The sequence below is a fragment of the Prionailurus bengalensis genome, chromosome C2 (genome assembly GCF_016509475.1).
Source record: "Prionailurus bengalensis isolate Pbe53 chromosome C2, Fcat_Pben_1.1_paternal_pri, whole genome shotgun sequence".
Taxonomy (NCBI): Eukaryota; Metazoa; Chordata; class Mammalia; order Carnivora; family Felidae; genus Prionailurus; species Prionailurus bengalensis.
The window spans coordinates 12,494,513-12,517,817 of NC_057350.1; the positions used below are offsets into that span (position 1 = coordinate 12,494,513).

General features: G+C 46.3%; 1 protein-coding gene across 1 annotated transcript; it reads left to right on the forward strand.

Annotated features, from left to right (window-relative positions):
• Positions 1 to 3,424: 3,424 nt before the first annotated feature.
• Positions 3,425 to 22,107, forward strand: CC2H21orf62 (chromosome C2 C21orf62 homolog). The gene is made up of 2 exons (XM_043593716.1): positions 3,425 to 3,861; positions 20,363 to 22,107. Exon 2 carries the CDS (start codon positions 20,428 to 20,430, stop codon positions 21,085 to 21,087), a length of 660 nt encoding a protein of 219 aa, XP_043449651.1. The 5' UTR covers positions 3,425 to 3,861; positions 20,363 to 20,427; the 3' UTR covers positions 21,088 to 22,107.
• The last annotated feature ends 1,198 nt before the right edge of the window (positions 22,108 to 23,305 follow it).

The following is a 23,305-nucleotide window of genomic DNA, read 5'->3' on the forward strand; positions in this document are numbered from 1 at the left end:
CTGCGATGGTGCATACAGCAAGGGGTCATCGGCGGTGGGGGGGGGGGCACGTGGAAGCAGCTGATCACAGAGTGAAGAGAGGGGAAACAGACAACGTGAAGCCAAGGCACCCCACACACAGACGCTTCCGTGGGGGTAAAGCAGAGCGGGAGTGGGGGAGAGAAAGAACAAAAATGGGACAGCAGCGACTTGAGGTTGGAACAGAGGCCACATGCCGATGACAAGATCTAGAGCACGACCAGTGCTACCTGGTGAGGACAGGAGCCTCGGTATCCTGCAGCAAACTGAGTAACAGGGATGTTCACGTCGCCACAGAAGGAGCTGGGAGGGAAAGACAGAACCTGAGATGCGTCCTGAAGTTGCCCAGGATGGAGCAAACGCTAATAAAAGATACAGATCGACGATTCGGAGGTGGCTAGCCGGTGGTAATAGAGACTTCAGATGATGATACTTGGAGAAAGGCTTTTGGCGAGACTGGAGTTTGAGCCCTCGCTTGAAAAGAGTTTAGGTAACCAACATGTTAATTAACAATCAAAGCGGTTGCGAGAGTTTGAAGACAAAGCAAGACTTGCCTCAAAGCAGACTTGTAACTGGCATTATTTCTGCAGGAGAAGTTGGAGAGGTGTGCAGAATTTCACTCTTACTTAGTGCACTGGGTATTATTTGAATGTGCTATCAGGAGCCTGCAATGCTCTTCTGGGAAGAAGGAAAGAAAGAAAGAAAAGAAAAAAGAAAAGAAAGAAAGAAAGAAAGAAAGAAAGAAAGAAAGAAAGAAAGAAAGAAAGAAAGAAAGAAAGAAAGAAAGGAAGAAGGAAGGAAGGAAGGAGAGAGGGAAGAAAGAAAAAAAAGGAAGAAGGAAAGGAAGGAAGGGAGAGAGAGGGAGAGAGAGAGGAAGGAAGGAAAACAAATTTAGTCAAGGACAAAAGTAGAATTCGAGCCCACGGCGAACAAACACTTGTCCACCACCTTTGATTCCACAGCCGAAAGAAGCAGGCATCCTAAGCGGGTGGGGCGGGGGTGTTTCATTAGTCTTCCCAACACTCATTTTTGCTAAATCCACTTAAACTGTGTGACCCCGTTAACACAAAGAGCACATGTTTTAGAAATGAAGTTTTAGGCAGATGGAGAGATATGAAGGTGTGGTAAATGTTTAACTTGCTACACACAGAGATCCAGCCATATTTCGTCAGCGGCTGTCTGTTTGGCCTCCAAGCTTCCAGGGAGGAACCCACCTCCACATGCTCTGTGTCTTTGTCCCAGTCCCCCACTCAGCAAGAGGTCCTGGAAGTCATCGATGTCCTAACAAAGAGTAATAATGACAATAGCCACCATTATCTGATGGCTCCTTTGTGCCCAGCTTATGCCCAATACTTTATGTAGTTTCTCTTACTCAGCAAACACCCGTGGGCAGGCGATGTTGTCGTTGTCCCACAGACCGGGCGGTGCGGAGCCACTGTAGGGGTTCAGCAGTGTCCCCAAGGCACCAGGCTGCTCCACGTTCCTGCTCTGCCCTCCTCAGTGACGGGAACAGCTCCTGCAACCTCTGTGTTCACACGGGAAGAAGAAACAGAGGAGGCAGGTACCAACAGAGTCCCCTCCAGCAGATGTAAACAGCAAGGAGATTTAAGACACTAGATGGGGAGGGTTGAGACACTAGACAGCTCTTGAGTCATGGGGAGGGTTGAACAGACTCTAGGTCGAACTCAGGAAGTCGCCGAGAAATTGGGCCATCGAGGGAGCTGCTGCTTCTTCCACAGTCGCAAAGTTGTTGAAATAAGAGGCCACCTTCTCCAACAGGAAGCCAGGACACGTCTGCCACGACCAGGAAGCAGGTCAATCAGAAAGCCGCCCCCGGAGCGTGAGGTCCCAGACCTGGCCGATTCTGGCGAGGTCTGTGCCAGCAACAGAGATGCCCAGGAGTCTCTTCTCGCTCCCCACTGAACTCAGTTCCTGAGCAAAGCCCCCATGGTCCTCTCTCCACGTGACTTAGTTCCAGATCAAGAGGTAATCAGTAAAGCTGAAATCATATCTGGAGCCCCAGCTGCCATGCTAGCTAAAGACCCTGCAAGTTGAATATCTTAGCTTTCTGGGCTCTACAGCAGAGGCAGGCAAGAGAGAAAGGCATTGGAACAGAGGTGAGTCGAACTCCTGGATGAGCCACAGTAGTTCTGGAAAGCTGGGACGGCTCATTTTCGTCTGGCCAGCTTTCCCTTCCTCCACCCCCAGGGGTCCCGTCCACGTATATTATCTCATTTAATCCTCACCTCAACCTTGCAGTGAAGTATTACTATCTCCTTTACAGATTAGGAAACTGAACCTCATGAAGTTTAAACGATAATGTTCAAGAAGGTAGTGGAATCAAGATTTGAACCAAAGTCTGTGTCCCGCTATTCTCATATGATAGAATTTATATGTTTGCCTTGCTAAAAGTAAACACTGGAAAGAGTGGATTCTCTCTATTCTCAGTTCCCTTGCTCCTGATTATGATTCACTGGCTTTCAAAGAGCTGAATAGGCATGGGGCTCTCCCATCTCCAAACCCTTGCTCTAGAAATTTTCTTGATTGCGTGGGTTGCTTGGTCCATGGTCCTCTACGAAGTCAGATGACTTGGGTCTCAGGACTGTCTGGGGTGAGAAAAGAGGAAGCTTTTGTCCATCAACTCACATTCTCCATTGGCCAAAGACTCACTCCATGAGGCATTATTGTCCCTTTTCCTTATATCTGACCACTCAAATCCCAGCCATCCTTGAAGCCCCAGGTCAAATGCTACCCTTCTGCAAAGATGTCGCCAATCTCCTTGTCAACAGGTAGCTCCACCTTCCCTGAAACTCTCATGCATTTCCTTTGTACCTTCCTCTGAATATTTTTCACCTTCCCTGAAATTCTCACATATTTCCTTTGTACCTGCCTCCAGATATTTTTCACAATCAACTTATATAATTACCCCTTCCATATTGTAGCTTCCTTGAAGACAAGAACTATGACATTTATCCCTGTTGTCCCTTGAAGCTCTTGGCACAGCACATGCATGTAGTAAGGGTTCCCTAGATGAATAATATATAAATGAATGAATTTCCCTGACAAGGTGCTCTCTTCTTGAAAATACTGGATAATCTACATCCAGGTAACTACAAATCAATTGCTTTAGCTTCCTTTAGAGCTTTTAATTAGTGAGATGTTCCTCCATCACCACCATCCATCTGATTTCTCCAGGGTTTACTGGCCCCTCATCAGTTAATGTATACAGAATGTTTTTTCCAAATTTATTTGCTTTACGGCTCTGAACATTTTAAAAATTGAACTGAAAAAAAGAGCGAGAACAGGACAACCTCTCTGGAGTTGAAATGAGTCCATTTTTCTCTTTGGAACACCCACAAGAGGACAGTTCCCCCCCCCCCCCACCCAGTTCAGGCATTTGCATCCATAACAATTCATCAGACCAGAAAGTGGACCAAATCACGAGAGTAAAAGCATCTAGGAATATCATGCTCTATACTTAGCCCACTCGATTTCCTGCTGAAGTCGAATTTCTTCCATTCCTGTCAGCCCTTCAGGATCAGCAGACGGCAGCGGTCTCCCTAGTTTCTTCTGGAAACTTTCCACGGTAGAACCCCAAAACAGTGGCCATCGGTCCCCAAGGCAGGTTGTCTCCTGCTGTGTGGTTAATGAAGCTAGTAGGCGGGCAGCTTCCCCCCCGGTTGCCATGGAAGCGGCCAGGGCCGCTGGCCCTCTGAAACCGGAAAACAACAGCAAGTGCATTCCATCCTGCCTTGCAGATTAAACCAGCTGTCAAGCCAGGGTGAAGAACCAGGCGGAGGTCCGCAGCGTGGAAAAGCAAGCCTCACGTTGGAACTCCCAGATGTAAGTAACTCCTCTGTTCTTTCTCGAAAAGTGTGTCTCGTAAGACAGTTATTCACAGCTTCCGAATTTCGGCTGCACTGCAGGCAAGTTCTGCGACCCTTTGAAGAGCCACTGTGGGCGTCCCCGTCTTCTGGCAGAATTTACATTGCCCGAGCATAATGTACACTTACGGTGGCTTTTACCAAGAAAGTGTTTTTTGTTTTGTTTTGGTTTGGTTTGGTTTCTTTCAGGCTTCCAGGCATATGAATTGCTCTTTATGGAGATTCTGCCTTTCAAAGGAAACGTTTCCAGGGCATTCAGCAAAGAATGAAATGGTCTTCTCATTTAGTCTCTAAACGGATAAATTTACTTAGGGTAATATTATTATATAACAGATATCTCCATGGATCCGGGGCTTGTGGTTTCTATTTAAAACATTTGGCTCTACTTCCCTGTCGGTCTTCAACGCGAAATAACAATTACATAAAAGAGATGATCAGGGGCGCCTGGGTGGCTCAGTTGGTTGAGCGTCCGACTTCGGCTCAGGTCATGATCTCACAGTTCGTGACTTCGAGCCCCGCGTCGGGCTCTGTGCTGACAGCTCGGAGCCTGGAGCCTGCTTCGGATTCTGTGTCTCCCTTTCTCTCCCTGCCCCTCCCCGACTCATGCTCTGTCTCTCTCTGTCCCTCAAAAATAAATAAACGTTAAAAAACTTTTTTTAAAGAGCTGATCTATCATAGCTCTTTTCCTTATCGTGATCCCAAACAGAGAAAACTGGGAACTCTCAAAACATCAGCTTATACTGTTCCTTTGCTCTGTTCTTATGTGACAGCATTACATTTATTGCTTTTTTATACACTGCTCATTGGAAAACGTAAGAAGATAAGAAACGGAGTTTAGATGAGTATTAACGTATGGACTCGTTATCTTTTTTTAAAAAAATTGTCCTTTTATTTAAAAGTGAAAAAACATATTAAATACTGTACTACAAGGCAAGAAGGTGGGGATTTTTTAAAGCCAAAACCGGTAATTCTTACACAGTTCTTGTTCATATAGTTCATTCTTTAACAAACATGTTTGGGGCAGGGTTTTTGTTGTTTTTGTTTTTGTTTTTGTTTTTTTTTAGCAATAAAAGTGTCGGTGTATACTGAGGAGAGGAAATTATGCATAATATATATAAAAACCACCAAAATTATCAGGCCTCATTTGTTTGGAAAAAAAATCTTTAATGAAAACAGTGATCTTTGGGAAATTTTTAACCTTTATTTTTAGACCAAATAATGCAGTATGTGTGAACAAAAAAAAGGATTCTCATTAAATTTTTTTTTTACAGAAATTGGGCATTTCTGAAAATAACAGTTTTAATAAAGCATCTATGGAAATGGGTGCTTTTCAACAGCTGACTTAGACTTCCCAATTTTCTTTCTCCATACTAGTATTTTTATTGCTTAATGCTATTATACTATCAACTTTCTAAAAGAATTTTTTATGTGTATTTATTTTTGAGAGAGAGACCGAGTATGAGCAGGGGAGTACCATCAACTTTTTAATTCAGTGTCCAGTAACAGACAAACCACATGGCTCCATGAGGGTACGATCAAGGGCACAGACGTGGGCCTATGTGCCAAGCTGGGTGGGGGCTGAACCCCAGTGATCGGATTAGCCGGGCATAGACCAAGTCATTAGATGGAGAGGGGTTTGCAGTCATTGGTTAACTAGTTCTCAGAAGGTCCTGTGTCCAGGAGAGGTACAGTAGCTACATATTTTAGTTAAGACTTCCCATTGGCTCGCTCTCTGAGGTAGCCCGCCCCCCATATGCAGAAGCAGCACTCAACTAACGTCCTTATTTTTAAAGCGAATTTATAAATGGTCTTTTCAAAAAGTGTTTCTTTTTTTTTTTAATATAATTTATCGTCAAGTTGGCTGACATACAGCGTATACAGTGTGCTCTTGGTTTCGGGGGCAGATTCCCGTGATTCACCGCTTACGTACAACACCCGGTGCTCATCCCAACAAGTGCCCTCCTCAGTGCCCATCACCCATTTCCCCCTCTCCCTCGCCCTCCCCCCATCAGCCCTCAGTCTGGTCTCTGTATTTGAGGGTCTCTTATGGTTTGCCTTCCTCTCTGTCTGAAACTATTTTTTCCTCTTCCCTTCCCCCATGGTCTTCTGTTAAGTTTCTCAAGTTCCACGTATGAGTGAAAAAAATAATAAAAAATACAAAAGTGGTTCTGAAATGCTTACGCCTACTGGAAGTCACTTCATTCATTTTGTTTCCTATTCCCCTAGCGTGAGGTTCCTATACACGCTTTATGTTAAAGGGCACAGAGTCTAGTGATAGAATACGAGGCAGTTGTATAGAAACGTGACCCTAGGATGGGAAATAACACTGCAATTTCCACCACAATTCTCTAGAACATGTTTGGCTGTCTGGGTTCAAATTTTATTTTATTTTATTTTTTTTTTTTTTTTAATTTTTTTTTTCAATGTTTATTTATTTTTGGGACAGAGAGAGACAGAGCATGAACAGGGGAGGGGCAGAGAGAGAGGGAGACACAGAATCGGAAACAGGCTCCAGGCTCTGAGTCATCAGCCCAGAGCCCGACGCGGGGCTCGAACTCCCGGACCGCGAGATCGTGACCTGGCTGAAGTCGGACGCTTCACCGACTGCGCCACCCAGGCGCCCCCAAATTTTAACTTTTTCTTACCAGCTCTGTGACCTTTTGAGTAAGCTATTTAGCCTCTATGTGTCTCCATCTTCTGATACGAAAATGGGGCCACCATGTCTATTTTTACTATGATTTTACTAAGGATTAAATGATATAAAATACATAAAAGTACTTTGAACAGTACCTGGCGTGAAAGCAGCAGTCATTGAACATTACTATGAATCAACTGAACATATGTATGGTTCCCAATTTCAGTGAACTTTTGACACCACATATCTCCCACATTTCTTATTGGGAAGTACGTTGTCCGTCATCGATGACCATTTTCTGTATTTAGCCGGTTTAGTCATGGGAACCCAAGGCCGTGGAGCAGTAAGTGTTAATGCCGAAAAATGTTGATACGGTAAAATGTCTTCTCTACCCAGCAGTCTTAACTCTCGCGGGAATCAAGAGTCGTGTATCCGGTAAGTTACGTTTGCGGTGTCTTGGATATTCAGGTGGAGTTTTCAAGGTGCTGGATATATGAGCATGGAGTTCAGGGAAGAGTCTGGAAGCAGGTTAATCATCAGCATATAGATAATATTTAAGTCCATAGGTTAGCACGCAAAGGAGTGGATATACCCAGAGAAGAGAGCCAAGCACTGAGCCAGGGGCAGGCAACAATAACAAGGAGGAAGAGGGGACGCCAGCCAAAGAGAGTGGGAAGGAGCAGCCATTGGTAGCGAGAGAAGCTGGAGAATGGGGTGTCAGGGAAGAACAGAAAGTTCTTTGCTCAAGAAGGAAAGAATAGGCAACCGTGTCGAATACTGGTAAGAAGTCAAGCAAGATGAAACCAGGCAACTGACCATTGGATTTGGCACGCTGGAGGGAGAAGTCACTGGGAAGCTGATGAGAATGGTTTGAATGGAGTGATATTAACAAAAGCCTGATGGGAGTGGCTTAAAAACCTAACAAAAACATGCACAGTCTCTCTGTATGATTACAGATTTGCTCATAAAAAGCTTGTTTTTAGTTTCTTTTATATAGTAGACTGGTGTAGCCCTATAAGAGAAACAGGTTTGAGGGGCGTCTGGGTGACTCAGACGTTTGAGCGTCCGACTCTTGATTTCAGCTCCGGTCACGATCTCATGGCTGTGAGATAGAGCCCTGTGTAGGACTCCATGCTGAGCATGGAGTGTGCTTAAGATTCTCTCTTCCTTTCTTGATGCCCCCTCCCCCGCTCGCATGCATGCACACTCTCTCTCTCTCTCAAATAAAAAAGAGAGAGAGAGAGAGAGAAACAGGTTGGAGGTAGGCAAGAACCACCATCCAGAGCCCTAGCTACTAAAGTTTCATGAAAGAGGTGGGATCCAAGGACAGTTTAAGAGATGAGGCTGGTTTCTCAGCAGTTGAGAAATACAGAACTCTCCTAGACACAGGGAACAACATAAGCCGCGTGAGGGAAGTATCACACACACACACACACACACACACACACACACACACATTCCTTCAGGACTTCTTCCCACAATATTTCCTGATGCCTCTCCCTTCCAGTTTTGATCCATTTTCCATAAAAGGATCACTTCCCACTTGCATCTCTGAATTGCCTGGCTTCCAGGGCCGTTAAGAAAGCCAGAATCTTCTCGCGGCCAGAAGGGCTAAAGAATTCATCTGGAGTCACACCTAGACACCATTTCATGGGTGCTCAGTTTAGCCCAAATTGTGATGCTCAGTTGACCCACTGGAGCTCTGCTGTTATCACAAAAATGATAATCTCCAAGGAGTCGTCAATGAAATCAGGAGGCATTCTTCTCAAAAAAAAACAAAAAACCTTTTTTATTTTAGAATAGTTTTAGACTCAGAAAAATTGTGAAGATAGCACAGAGACTTCGCATATGCCCCTACCCAGTGTCCCCTGTTATTACATCTTACATCAGAACGGGACATGCACTTGTCACAATCAATGAACCGATATCGATACATTATTATTGTTAACTAATGTCCACATTTTATGCGGATTTCCTTAGATTTTACCTAATGTCCTATTTCTGCTCCAGGATCTGACATTACCTTTAGTCATTGTTCCCAGGAGGCATTTAAAGACCCTTACAAGTCTTTCATGAAAGCGGCAAGGTTTAACTTGCTTATGGTTCCAATATTTGGAACTAAAACCCTAAAGGAAAATTTAATTCTTAACGCTTCTAAGATTGAATATCGTTGGAATGGTTGAATACAGATGAAAGGAAAAAGCGTAAGGCTTCTGTCCTGGGGAAATAGCTCAAGCTACTTTATGAAACCGTCATAATGTACCTCACTGCGTGGAAGATATTAGTCCCTTTTTTATTGTTCTGGAAGTAGGTAATTAAAATATTAAAGCTTTGCAGGCTTTTTTTTTTCTTCTCATCTCTTAGAAAGGGATTACTCTGACTCATTTTTCCTTGGCAACCTCACACTCGTAATTTGAGCAAAGTGGTTCCATGTTAGTTTTACAAAACTGGACGCTTGAAGGTTAGCTCTTGGGGGAGTCCGTAGTGGGGGCTATCATAATCCCTCAACGGACAGCAATTAGGGTGATGCCTTCTAATGCTCACCACTGTCTGTGAGATCAGTATTTACCAACTCTGCTCATTCTTCCTGTGAGCCCTGGATGGATGTGTAGGGTGAAGTGGAAGGACATGATCTGGGAGCCCGACCTGGGGCTCGTGGTCATCGTTCCAGGCGAGTGTGTTTCACCCTGTGTCTCCATCAGATTTACGAGACGATTCCTAGGCAACTGCAAGCCTACACGGTGCTGATGGGTAAAGCCACGGAGGATGGGGATGCCTCATGGGGCTTTTGCCAGATGGCATTCAGTGGCTTTCAGGGGGGACTCACAGGCAAGGCTTAGGATGTTGGGTTCGAATTTCCCATCCTCTTGCCCATACACAAAATCTCAGTATGCTTCCTTTGTCATGGCGAGGCCAAACACCGAAATTCCTGCTAAAGAGGATGCATTTTGCTTGCTGATTTTGGTAACATGATAACACTGCACGATTCCAGGAGGTGGAAGGTAAAAGTGGAAGTAACATGCATCTCTGACTTAGCTAATGTAGGGATTTATAATGTAGGGATAGTATAAATATTTATGGAGTGCTTCTATGCATCAGGCACTGTGCTAAGGACTGGGGAAACCACAGTCAACAAAAAGACCAGGTTTTTGCCACATCAGAAACCTGCCTTACACGGCACACCGACAGACACCAAGGGGTCCGGGATCCGATTAGCAAACGATGGGTGAAATCAACACCCAGTTGAGCTCAATGCTTTCAAAACACAAAATGCTTTCGTTTGTTCAAGTTGGCTCTCAGGTCCATTTCCATTAATGAATACATTTAATCTAAAAGCAGTAATCAACTGATCCTTGAAGGAGTCCTGGCTTCACCAACCACTGGGCACAAATAAGTTCAAATGCACATTAATAGCTTGCATTTTGCCGATTTGTGTTTCCACCTCCCTGATACAAAGCCTTGCCTCCTTCCTACCTCTGTGTCTACACAATAGAGCCCCCAGGAATGTCTTACATATGCTCAGAAATGATCCCTTCACTTGATTCTGTCCCCAACCACCATTGGATGGTGACTGTCCCTTGCCTTAGCCATGGGGCTCCCCACTGATCCACTGCCCAAAGAGGAGTGACCAGGGGCACTCCCATCCATCCTCCAGGGAAGACCAAATGGTGCTGCTTGTCCCTCCTTCCTCATCATACCAGAGCTGTCCTGCACTCAGGGCGCAAGTGGGGGGAACGACTCTGTCCCCAGCCCGGTGTCACACGTCATCACCCAGATAGGGGCCGCTCGTGCCCCACATCTCAGGGTTCTTGAGAGCTGTCCATGCAGCCTCTGCCTGCGGCTCCACAGGACTCAGCCCGTGGCATTAATTAGTCTGGGCTGAGAAGAGACAAGTGCCATCCTGTCCCTCCACTCAGCCCTGCCCCAGGCCTTCACACACCGTCTTCACGCTTCCTTCTTTTTTCCTCGACAGGTCCACACATGCAAATCACCACCTGGATACAGGCCCCCCTCGGAATTCATGAGATGTGTCCAGATGCCTCATTTACGCTGGGCTGGACCCAATGCAGCATGACTACTCTGGACAGTTTTGAGCTTGGTATTTCAGAAAGCCAGTAATGGAGGCTGGGATAGAGTTACCCCAAGAGCTTCCTTACGATCCAGTCTAGTGAGAGTAGTAAGACACAGGAAACAATTAGCAAACACTGCAGGGCTATAAATAGAGTGGCTAGCGTGTTTAAAAAAAACTTTCTTAACGTTTATTTTTGAGAGAGAGAGAGAGAGGCAGAGTGTGAGTGGGGGAAAGGCAGAGAGAGAGGGAGACACAGAATCCAAAGCAGGCTCCAGGCTCTGAGCTGTCAGCACAGAGACCGACGCGGGGCTTGAACTCACGCATCACGAGATCCCGAGCTGAGCCCAGGTCAGATGCTCAACCGACAGCCACCCGGGCACCCCTAGTGTGTGTGTTTAGTCCAAAGGGTGGTTTGATATGGGTGCTTTGTAATTACCTTATATTCTCTATATTAGTTTCCTATGACTACGTAACAAATGTTCACAAACTCAGTGACTTAAAATAGAAGAAAGTATTCTCTTACATTTCCGGAGGTCAAAGTCCAAAAGCAGGCTGACTGTGCTAAAGTCAAGGTGTCGACAGGGCTCCTTCCTTGGGGAGGCTCCAGGGGAGAATCCGTTTCTTGTCTCTTGCAGCTTCTAGAGTTTGCTGGCATTCCTTGGCTTCCAGCCATATCGCTCCGATCTCTGTTTCTGTTGCCACATTGCCTTTTTCTCCTCTGTCTCCTCTGGTTTCCTCTTAGAAGGACCCTTGTGATTACACTGGGCTCACCCAGATAATCCAGGGTCTCCCCGTCCCAAGATCCTTAACGTAATCACATCTGCAAAGTCCCTCTTGCTCTGGAAGACAAGATTCACAGGTTCTAGGAATTAGGACACGGACACCTACAGGGGCCCTTACTCAGCCCCCACCGTATCTACCAGGGACAAGAAGAAACCAGAAAGCAAGTGTTTTGATCACAGTCCATACCCTGCTGCCCCACTGAACAATTTAGAAATGGGAATTGGACACTTACTTCAATTTACCGGTTTTGCTCACTAATGATTGCAAGCCCTCCTGTTCCCCAGAATCGCAGAAGGACGTTTGTAAATCCGAGTTGTGGTTTGTTACAGGACAAATGGGGCAAAGAGGCATTTTTGCTTTATGTTGAACCTGTTCTTTATTCAAATTTTTTGATGTAAGTAGTGCATTAAATGCGCCAGTAACTTTTATATTTCTTTGGGGTGGCTTTTGGGATGCCCTGACAGAGCATGCTAATATATCCCTATTATCATTATGGTTCCGACCTTATAAAACATCATAGTTAATAGAGTACTAAGTACCATGTATATGTAAGCATACTTACTAGTAGTAACAGTACTCAGAGACAGACTACATTTCCACGTGCGTCCTGCTACACTGACGTTATATCCTAGTGTAGTAGGTATTATCATCCCCATGCCATGTTGACAGAGACTCCAAAAGTCATTTCTGAGTGGCCCGCAATATACAGCGAGTTGAACACGAACCATCACAAAAATAAAGCGTGTGCTCTTGAGACCCGAACCACACACTTGAGGTTAATTTTGCCTAAATGCCAACTTATGGAGACGTGAACTTTATTTCCTCTTTCTCTAGATGAGGAAATAAGTCAGATGATAGCGAACAGTTTTGCGCCCACTGTATAAACCCAAGGAGATACGGATCATACCAGGATCACGGTGAATCCTGTGTCGCGCCTCTCACTGTGAACTGTGTAAGTAAGGCCCAGGGGCGGGAAGAGCCTTTCATCAACAGAGAGTGCACAAGGCAGTGTCTTCAGAGGCAGACACTCGGGAGGGCGTGTGAAAATGCAGTGGCTCATAACACCAGGGCTGGGGGTGGAATACGAGGAAAGAAAAGATAACACTTACCACAGTAAGAAAGCGCTGGGGAGAGACCCAAATTCCTGTTCCTTTCTACATTATAAGCTTTGGACTATTAAACAACAAAGCTATCCCTTCTCTTGTAAATATCATCTTACATGGGGGCGCCTGGGTGGCTCAGTCAGTTAAGCGTCTGACTCTTGACTTCAGCTCAGGTCTTGATTTCACAATTCGTGGCTTTGAGCCCTGCCTCAGGCTCAATGCTGACAGTGCGAAGGCTGCTTGGGATTCTCTCTCTCTCTCTCTCTCTCTCTCTGCCCCTCTGCTCCTCTCTGGCTCTCTCTCAAAATAAAGTAAACCTAAAAAAACAAATATCGTATTACATAGAGTGTATCTGTAACCTACCTCCTGCGGTGCATTTGTGAGACAGAGCCAAAGAAAAGAAAAATGCCCCAAATCCATTTTTTCTCCAAGAGCTTCTCAAGGTCCTACACCTAGAGTGTCCCCGCGAGCATCTCATGCACGAATGCAGAGTAGGCAGGACGTTCTCCTTGGCCTGCCTGGGAAGGGTGATTGCACAGCCACGGACCAGTGGGAACTGGACCCGGGAACAGGTGATCCCTCAGCTCTGGTGTCCTCAAGAGGAGTCCCCGCCCCACAGACTCCCAGACTTCCTATTTAATCCTTGCCAACCCTTTAACAAGGCACAAGTAGGGATAAAGCCTAAAGGGCAAATACGCTCGGGCAAGAATATGTTTATGTAAATCCAGATTAAGGCTTACCCAAGTGCCCTTAGACCCCTATGTGAGAGCAGGATTTTAGCAGCAGGCATCTGGAAAGAGTGGATAAGCCTTGACCAAGGAATTGAGATGAAGGCACAGCAAGGAGCCCCTGGGGACAGGAAAGATACCGTGCCGACTCCGTCATCTCACCTGTAACTTGTCTTGCCAGGAGCTGCTCTCGCTGCAGGTCTAAGGAAACCACCCAGAGGCCCCTGGCTCAGAAGGTGAGCTGTGCCTTTCCGGCGAGGGGCAGGGGCAGGGTGGGCATCTCAAAGAGCAGAGCCCCAGGCAAGCCATGTCGGGATGCTAAGAAGGAAACAGGGACCGCTTTCCCCGAGCCGTTCCCTCAGGATCTCCTGCTTCCCGAGCACGAGGACCTTTGTCCTCACCCTTGCCTCCCTCATCCTCCCCTCTTTGGCCGCCCCACCCACCCCAGGATTGGAGACACAGACACAGATTTATCCGGGGAGGCTGGAGCCAGGAGTCAGCAAATGGAGAGACGTAAACCCTCAAAGAAAATACGAAGTGTGCTCTTACTTAGAACCCACTGTGCTCTCTCTGTCTCTGTCTTCCAATTCATCTCTGCCTGAATGACCTTCCTGACGCACAGAACTAAATAGGTCTCCCCTGCTCACAAACCTTCAGCGCCTCCTTTTTGCCTCTCTCTGGGGCCTCCAAAGGGGGTGTTTGCGGCCAAGGGAGTGCCCAAGCCAAGCCAGTGGGTTGAGTTGAAGGTACTCAAGTCTCATTTTTATTTTTTTGTCTCAAATTAAAAAAATTCTACGCTCCGTGTATGACTCACAATGTAGATAATATATCAATAGGGCAGTTGTCATGCCTTCCTAAATAAAAAGTTACATCTTTGGGAGAGGGCTTTTTGTTTTTTTAAGTTTATTTATTTATTTTTGAGAGAGACAGAGAGAGTGATCGGGGCAGGGGAAGAGAGAGAGAGAGGGAGAGAGAGAATCCCAAGCAGGCTCTGTGGTGTCAGCACAGAGCCCAACATGGGGCCCGAACTCACAGACCGTGAGATCATGACCTGAGCCGAGACCAAGAATTGGACACTTAACCGATTGAGCCACCCAGGCGCCCCACTGGGGAGAGGTTGTTTTTTTTTTTTAAGTTTTTATTAACGGGGTGAGAGTCAGAAGGGTTTGAAGACTAAACCCCTGATCTCGGGGTTTGTCCTAACCCTGCCTTGCCTGTGCTCCAGCTCATGAGCCCCGGATACACCAAGTGCTCAGTTTCTGAGGTTTTTGCTCGAGGGACACATCTAGTTGCAGCCCTTCCCTTGCCCTTCCCCCAAGCCCTTCTCTGCTGGCCCTAACGCACCCCGTTGCGAGCCTTTCCCTGTCCTTGTGCCCAACACTGGCTCCACGTCATTAATAAGCACTCGCCAATCGCATTGCCTTTTAACTAACTGCCTACTCGGGCAGTTAACTCCTTGGGCAACCCATTCGACCCCTGGGGTGAGCGAGGCCATCTCAACTGGTCTCGGTGTTAGCAACGCTGGGTACCTTCGTGATCAGATACACTTCAAGAGTAAGGTCTATGTTTCGCCAGGTGGGATACACCCAGAGTTCCAAATTACCTCCTCGTCTGGAAGTTCTCTCCTGTTCGCCCCCCTCAGAACCTTCAAGGAGTTTTGCAGAAACACACTTGGGGAACTGCGTTTGTGAGACATCCTTGCCTAGCTCCCCAAGTCCTGGCTTCCAAGTGGGTTTCTTTGAAGTGCCCGGACGCTGGCTGTCTTCTGCCTTTCTTCCTGTGTCTGGGGTCCAGATTTCTCTTTCAGGCCCTCTGCTTCTTGCTGGAGCATCTCATCCGTTTCTGGTCCTTATTGGCCCCAGTTGCTTCAACCGAGACTTTTGCCTAAGTGCCTCTCCCCTGTCAAAACAAACAAACAAACAAACAAAAAACACTTTTAATTTCAAATTAAACTCACTTCTGAATTAAAAATGGGAAATCACGCTGAATTGCTAGTTGCTGTTAGAATTTGGGGAATACCATCACGGTTTTCCACAATTGTATTTTTTCTCCTTTGTGTTGAGACTATAGAGTTCAAACCATCATTATTCAAGACATTTCAAATCTGTTTTGGGCAAACGGTCCAAAGGCTCTCCTCCCACCGACACACGATCTTCTTACTAGTAATATCTTCTTATAAACAGAACTAGTCCAGTTTGAAACATTCCTCTTGGAGCCAAGTGTAAACATTATCTAAATGTTGGGTGTAATCCTAGACTGAGAAGGAATCTGTGTGGAATTTGTTTTGAGGTAACCGATGTCTGTATCTGCTCACTTCAGAAGTCTTTGCTTTCGTGCAGCTAATTGCTGGCATTAATTACTACCGAGATTTCTTCAGCTGTGACATAAAACTAATATTTGAACCGATCTGAATAGTAGCTCCAGTTTTTCGACATGTTCGGTGATTTAAAGGCTCCAAGATCATGGTGTTTCACATCTTGCCTGAAAAAATTTAGGTGGATTAAGACCACCTCGGTGTTTGTGATGGTTGCATAAAGCCACGTATTATGCTTGCCAGAAATTCCTAGCGCCCACCGATACCCACGTCATCCTCTCCTCCCTTGGCACGGTGCCGGACCTCGTTTCCAAGCTGCTTGCAGAGAGGGGGTGCCGCGTGGCTGAGTTCTGGTCAGTGAAATGTGAACGAAAAGCCCACAGAGGATCCAAAGGCCTGGGAGATGATAGAGCCGTGGATGAAAGCTTGAGCCCCTACATGACCACGTGGAGCAGAGCACACCCTCCCCGCCCGCCCCCCACCTCCTCAGTGGCCTCAGACTGTAACATAGGGAGGAATCAACTTTTGCTCTAGTTTCACTACGTATTTATTCATTTGTGGGCAGAATCCAGCACAACATAAACAAAATGGCACAGATATGTCACATTGCCCCTGCCCCTGACTAAGCCCCCGCCCACAGTGGTGGGGGACGGGATGGGGGAGGGGACTCCTCTTAGGACACAGGAGGCAAGTCCTGATGATGGGCACACAACAAGCTGGGGTACTAAGAAAATGATGAGGCAGAGCAAGTCAGAAGGCTCCCCCAACAGGACTCGTCCACTCCCCTCTCCCACCAGCATCCCCATAGCCCATCAGTCTCTCTGTCCTACTTTTGTTTGGTTTCTTTTTTATTAATTTTTTTTAATGTGTATTCATTTTTGAGAGACAGAGAGAAACAGAGCATTGGGGGGGGGGGGGAGGGAGGGGCAGAGAGAGAGGGAGACACCGAACCGGAAGCAGGCTCCAGGCACTGAGCCCTGCAGGGCTCAAACCCACAGGCAGAGAGATTATTACCTGAGCCGAAGTCGGATGCTCAACTGACTGAGCCACCGAGGCGCCCCCCTCTGTCCTACTTTTGGATGTTTCCAATTCTGATCGCCCTGTGCTAACTACATAGATAACTTTTTCTTTTCTTTTTCTTACTCAGGAACTATTCCCCTCCTCAGATACTACCTCTTCTGTGAAGCTTGTTATGACATCTTCCATTTCCAGGCGAAGTTAGGTGTAGACTCAACACCCCATACAAAATGCTATTATAGTGATTATCACACACCATGCCCAGCACACAGCAAGGACGCAACAAAGGTATATTGAAAGAAGGTGGGGGGGCAAAAGATAGTTTGCCCAATGTCAGCATACTCTTCTCACTGCTTGTTACAGAAATCCAATTCAGACTGGTTTGAGTAGGGGGAAAAAATTTTTGGCTCACTTATTTCAGAAATCAAAGAAGGATGTCAGGCATGGCTTGATCCCGGTGCTCGAAAAAGTTGTGAGAAATGTCTCTGCGTTTCTTGTCTGTTCTCCTCTGCGTTGGCTCCATTGTAGGGCAATCTCCCCCCTTCTGGAGACAAGACAGTCACCAGTAGATCAAGATTTCCCTTCCAACAAGCTGAGCAACCCGCAGAGGAAGACAACAGTTCCTTTCCCCATGGCACCACGCCTATTATGGTCAGGGGCACAGGAAGGAGCAGGGACAGTGTGATGTATCTGTGCCCATTCTGCTGAGGCCATGCCGGAATCTGCCCACAAATGAATAAATACATAGTAAAACCAGGGTGATCACAATCCACATTCAACAAATCTGAAGAGAGAAGTCCAGGGTAAAACCGAAGGAGAAAAATGTCCAACTAGCATCTTTTTGGAAACCCCATAGGCTTGTTACCAGGAATATTTGTCCAACTTTGTACGCCATCACCAGGCCTCATGCATCCGGCCTCCATGTTCCAGCCTTTGAACTCCCTGATACCCAGAAGGCAGGGGCCACCCTGAGATCCAGCCAGGGACTTGACTGCAGGGCCGGGAAGAGGTGCTGCTCACAAATCTTTTATGATCTCTAGTCTCCCCTTGTTTCAGGAAACCAATGTCTGTTTCCCTTCCCACCTCTTTCCTTCTTCCATGCATGCCCCTGAATGGTATCAGCACCTGGAAAATGAAGCAGACACTTTTCTCACCAGGTTCCAGGCTTGTGGATAGACCCTTTTTCACCTCCCTTGCCCCTCCAGGCTGAGATCAGAGCAAGCCAGTGGTGTCGATGACAGCTTTCTCAGTTCTGATATGAAAGCGTTACTGGGGCATGAAGTCCTAGAAACAAACCTCCAGCGGAATCGAGGACAACCGATCATCTAAAATTATCTTGTAATTAATAAGTTAGTCACTGCTCCTTACTAAGTGGGGTAGTCACCACCACATCCTAAAACTATTTAAAACCGTTAAACCTCGTGTTCAGGAAGAATGCTGGCTCTATGGGAGCATTTCTCAAAGCCCTTTCTTTTATGACAAAATGCACTAACGAATACGTCCTTTAAGAAAACCCTGTTAACAACTTCAAAGTCAACACAAAGCACTATATAAAGCACCTTATTCAGTCCCCCAAATGGACTTTAACCTATCTCTCTGCTGCGTTCCTATAACCACACGTACATTCAATAGGGCCTTTCTCAGTCCTGCCCTATTTGTCTTCCTCTTCCGCTTATGAGCCCTTGGAGGGCAGGGTACAGGTTTTGTTCATCTTTGTGTCTTCTGCTCGGCCTTGGCACATGGCCCGTGCTGAGCCCCACCCTACTCCTGCCTTTGCCTCCCTCTCCTCCCCACTGCTGCAGGCCCTTGGTCCTCACACGCAGGCCCGGCCCGCCTTGGGCTCTGGAAGCAGAATCAAGTCGCTTAGAACCCAACTTCCATAACCTTGCTGTCTTCTGGGCTGTATCCCCAGAGCCAGCAAAGTGCCTGCCAGCCAGCGAACTCTCAGTAAACATTTGCTGAGTGAATGAATGAATGAATGAATGATCAAATGAATGAATGAATGATATTATGATTCCTGTGAACCAGTGTCTTACTTTCTGTTCAAGTTTACTTAGCTGAGCTTATTTTTAGTCTCTGGCCACCTGCTGACGAACGTGTGCTTCCTCCCTGTCCACCTGACGCCGGCATTTTTAGCGTTGCCTCCCTTGGATTTCTCTTTGCCTTGCTTTGCCACCTTGGGGCCTCATCTTGCACCCTAAGTGTTGCACGTCTGCCTCACCTCTTTCCTGCTGTCACCACCACCCTCTTTGGACACACGTTCAGCTCCTCGGACTGACTCGTCTGTCCCTCCGCAGCCTTCCTATGGGGGCCCCGTCACCAGCCCTGGACTCTCTGAGCCAGAGGTCTCATTCCAAGTATTTTTCCAGATGCGTGGTGATCTGTACATGCAGACGGACTGAACTGTATCTTTGGTCAATTCGGATTAATTGAATTGTATCTTTGGTCTTGTATCTTTTGGTCAGCCATCAGCTAACTCAGGGGAAGTGTAATTATTCTTATTTTAATTATTTTTTTTTTTAGTGTTTATTTATTTTGGGAGAGAACGAGCAAGTGGGAGTGGGGGGCAGAGAGAGAGGGAGAGAGAGAGTCTCAAGCAGGCTCTGCTTGTCAGAACAGAGTCCTACATGGGGCTCTATCCCACAAACTGCAAGATCATGACCTGAGTTGAGATCAAGAGTCAGGTGCTTAACCAACCAACTGAGCCACCCAGGAGCCCCAGGAAATGTAATTATTCTTGCAAGACTGGAACCTGGAACCCTATTTCATAACGTGCGTCTCATTCCAACCTCACCAGAAAAGAATACCACGCATCTATTATGTATCAAGTACTTAGTTCATTTTCCTCCAAATTGGACATTGATGTTGCTCCTTAAACTAAGCACGGACTTATATTGTTTAGGTCATTTAACAGTGCTGATATATTGCTTAGTTTGGGAGCCTTACGCTAAGTTACTTGACAAAATCAATTTATAACAGGTGTTCTGGGAAAGGAGGTGATGAAAAGTTCATTGCAATTAACTGGCATGTGATTAGTGTTTTCATGGTCTATTAACACGGTAAAATCTACTCTAATACTCATATTTCTAGGAGACCAGGAAGTTATCAATGGATCTATAAACAGATTAATATGATGGGGGGGGCATGTTTGTCTAGTTAGAAATTAAAGGTTACCATTAACTAAATGTTTCGCTGGTATGCATGCTATGTTGTTTCACAGGTAGCACTTGGATGGCTGAGTCCATCACGGAGCTGCTGGTCTCCTGAATTCCAGGAAGTCAGATACTGAGGGGAGGAGGGAATGTGCACGTTTAAGGGGTTGTCGAGTACTCAATACAAGTAACACGATGTTTGGAGAGTGTGCACGCTCAAAGCACCACAGATCCCTGGTGCACGCAGACAGGCGCACTGGGTCTCATCTCGGGCACCCCATCTTGTTGCTGCTGGTGTGTCAGTCTCCCGGCAGACATCACAGGGAGTTTTATGCCTCACACGGGTAGGCTGGCCACTGCCTCTCACAAGGCTCTGAGAAAAGATCATTTCTGCACTTGGCTTCCACTCAGGCATTTGCGTTGCCTGCCTTTGATAGAACCACAAGAGAGAAACGTTTGCGATGGATTATTTAGGGCGCTCCATTCCCCTAACCTTCTTATTTTTTTAAGCAACCTCTACACCCAACATGGGGCTCAGACTCATGACCCTGAGATTAAGAGTCACATGCTCTACCAACCGAGCCAGCCGGGCGCCCCATGACCCGCATATTTCTAATGAGAGCCTGCGATAACACAGCTGCGTATTTGTCTTTCAGTTGAGTTGCAATGAACTGGCTCACGAAGGGGAGACACAACCTCGCGGGCCCACACTGAGACAAGAATGGCCCCACCTTCTGGGCACAGCCTCCTGCTGACCAGCGCCCTGGGCATCCTTGTCCTGGGTTGCTTCACAGGAGGTCAGAGGAACAGCACTCTGATCTTCACGAAGGAAAACACCATTCGGAACTGCACTTGCTCCGCGGACGTCCGGGACTGTGACTACACTTTGGCCAACTTGATGTGCAGCTGCCACACCGTCCTGCCTTCCGCAATAGAGCAAACCAGCTACGACGACCGGCTGACCGTCTGGTTCACAGATGCGTCTGCACTGGGCCTTCTGCTGAACTTCACGTTGGTCCGGGACCTGAAGCTCTCTCTGTGCAGCCCCAACACTCTCCCCGCCGAATACCTGGCTATCTGCGGTCTGGAGAGGCTTCGGGTCAACACCGAGGCCAGGCAGCCGTTGCCAGAGCAGAGCTTACTCATCCACGACGGCAGGGAAAGTGAACCCGGAGAGAAGCCCGCGCGGTTACCCGGAGGCCGGCATACGTGTATGTGTATCTCATTCTTAGATGTGGCGCTTTTCAACGGGAATTCATCCTTAAAAGCATACAGTATAGAAAACGTTGCCAACACCACCAACCATTTCCCCCACTTTTCTTACTTTGAAACCTTCCCAATTTTGAGCAACCAAAGCTTTGTTGTCACGTTCATTTACTAACGTCGTCGAAGGTTCCAACCGCCAGGAACTTTGGCAAACCGTGGAGAACTTGAAAAGGAATCTGGGAACCAGGCCATGGGTATCCTGACCTTCAACTTCACCTGTCCGCCCAGCCCCCATTCACATATACACAGCCCATATACACAGCCAGCCCTCTCTGCTCCGCTCCGAGCCCAACCATGGGAGCTGTTCGGAAAAACAAAATAAATAGAAAGAAACAAACAAAAAACAAATCCCCAAAACACAAAGCAAAAAGAAAAAAAGAAAAAAAAAAAAACCTACTTCAGTCCAGAACGTCTTGTGAGCCAGCTAGAGGCCAGGCCCGGGCTCCCGGGGGTCTGGGCAGAAACATCAGATGGGGAATGGAGAAAGCAGGCCACGTCAAGGACTGCTTAGCGGGACTCAGCACAGCGGATGACGCCCCAAGGAAGATATCTTCCTTCAAAACACTGCCTTAGTTTCTTTTCTCTTGCTTCATTTTGTTACACTGGACTGGAATTCCCCTAAGAAGAGAACGCTAGATTTCAGATGCTTCAGGACTATGCGTTCCACAAAATGATTCGGTTCTCTTTAGACTGATGTTTTCCAAAGACCTTGCTAGACACGTCTGCACTGAGAAAGGGGAGTTTTGAGAGTGGAACAGGCCTGGTGAGGGTGGGACCTTAGGACCAAAGGAGAGCACTGGGATTTGAGGAGTGGGATACAGAAACGAAAAGTCAGGGGACACAAAAACCGATGGCATAGATCTCAACATTTTGCTTACAGCAAGACCTAAACCCAGGGAGTTTCTCTTGTGGACCTTTTGCTTTCATTCTTTCTGTCTTTGCCTTCCTCCGTCTTGGTCCCCGGTGTATCACTTCGGCTTTTTCTCCCCCTCCCCCTCCTCCCTCCACTCCAGAAATAAGAACTACATTTAACATCACTAGGGACTAGTCTGGGAACCTAATAATCATTTAGAATGTGGTTCTTATGGGCACAAATGCTCCTACTACTAAAATAAAATTAACAAAAGAATGTTTAGTCCATCTGGATGTTTAATTCTGGGAAGTTAAGACACTTTCTCTGACATGGTTGACATAAAAGGGTCTTAGGTGCGGTGACAAAAGAACATATTTAAAATTTAAAAAAAAAATTTTTTTTTAATGTTTATTTATTTTTGAGACAGAGAGAGACAGAGCATGAACGGGGGAGGGTTAGAGAGAGAGGGAGACACAGAATCTGAAACAGGCCCCGGGCTCTGAGCTGTCAGCACAGAGCCTGACGTGGGGCTCGAACTCACAGACTGTGAGATCATGACCCGAGCTGAAGTCGGACACTCAACCGACTGAGCCACCCAGGCGCCCCTAAAAATTTTTTAAAAGTGAACTGACCTCAAGGTACAAAGAAAACTTTTCCTCATATCCTCAATTTATCATTGAGACAGAATGTAAAGAATCCATGACGATGATGCTACAAATGTCCAAGTCAAATGCAGGAGGAAGCAGAGACATAATCGCATTCATAATGTAATAATGGTAAGAAAGAGTTTTATTATCAAATAACAGGATATCTTGAGGTTGAAGATTTCAGATCACATTCACCACATTTTCTCTTAACTTTAAACATAGGGTGACCGAAATAACCTGAAATGTCTACATTTGCTTAATTGGTGGGGATTTGGCCATTTGGGCTAATTAGCATGAGTCCATAATGTCAGTATTTAAATTGGGCCAAAACGACGACCAAAGTATGAGTCTTAATAGGATAATGCAATGACCTCATTACTGACATTGTATTTGAGACGTAAGATTAAAGTGACAGAAAAAGACAAGGAGAAAACAGGAGGAAAAGGGAAGGCAAGAAGGATACAAGTGAAAGGATGAACAATAAATATATTTACTGTCATGGTAACCAAAAATGTAAAAATGCCTGAATTTTAATCAGTTTTTATCAACACAGGGTAAAATTAAGTGTTAGAAATTATGAGCATCTTGATATGCATTGCTTCTATTTGGTGGCTTTGAATCACTTCAAAGCCCTTTCACAGATGTTGTAAGGGATTCTTGTAAGAAATCGTTGTAGATCAATGGGACTTCAATCAACAGATGAGGAAAATTAATAATCAGTCAAGCTTGAAGTTGCCAGATTTCTGGCCTGAAAATGGGGTTCAGGTCTCAGCGAGAGAGGATAAATCAGAAACTGAGAGAATGCACGGTGCGTACATAGGGAGAGATGGCAC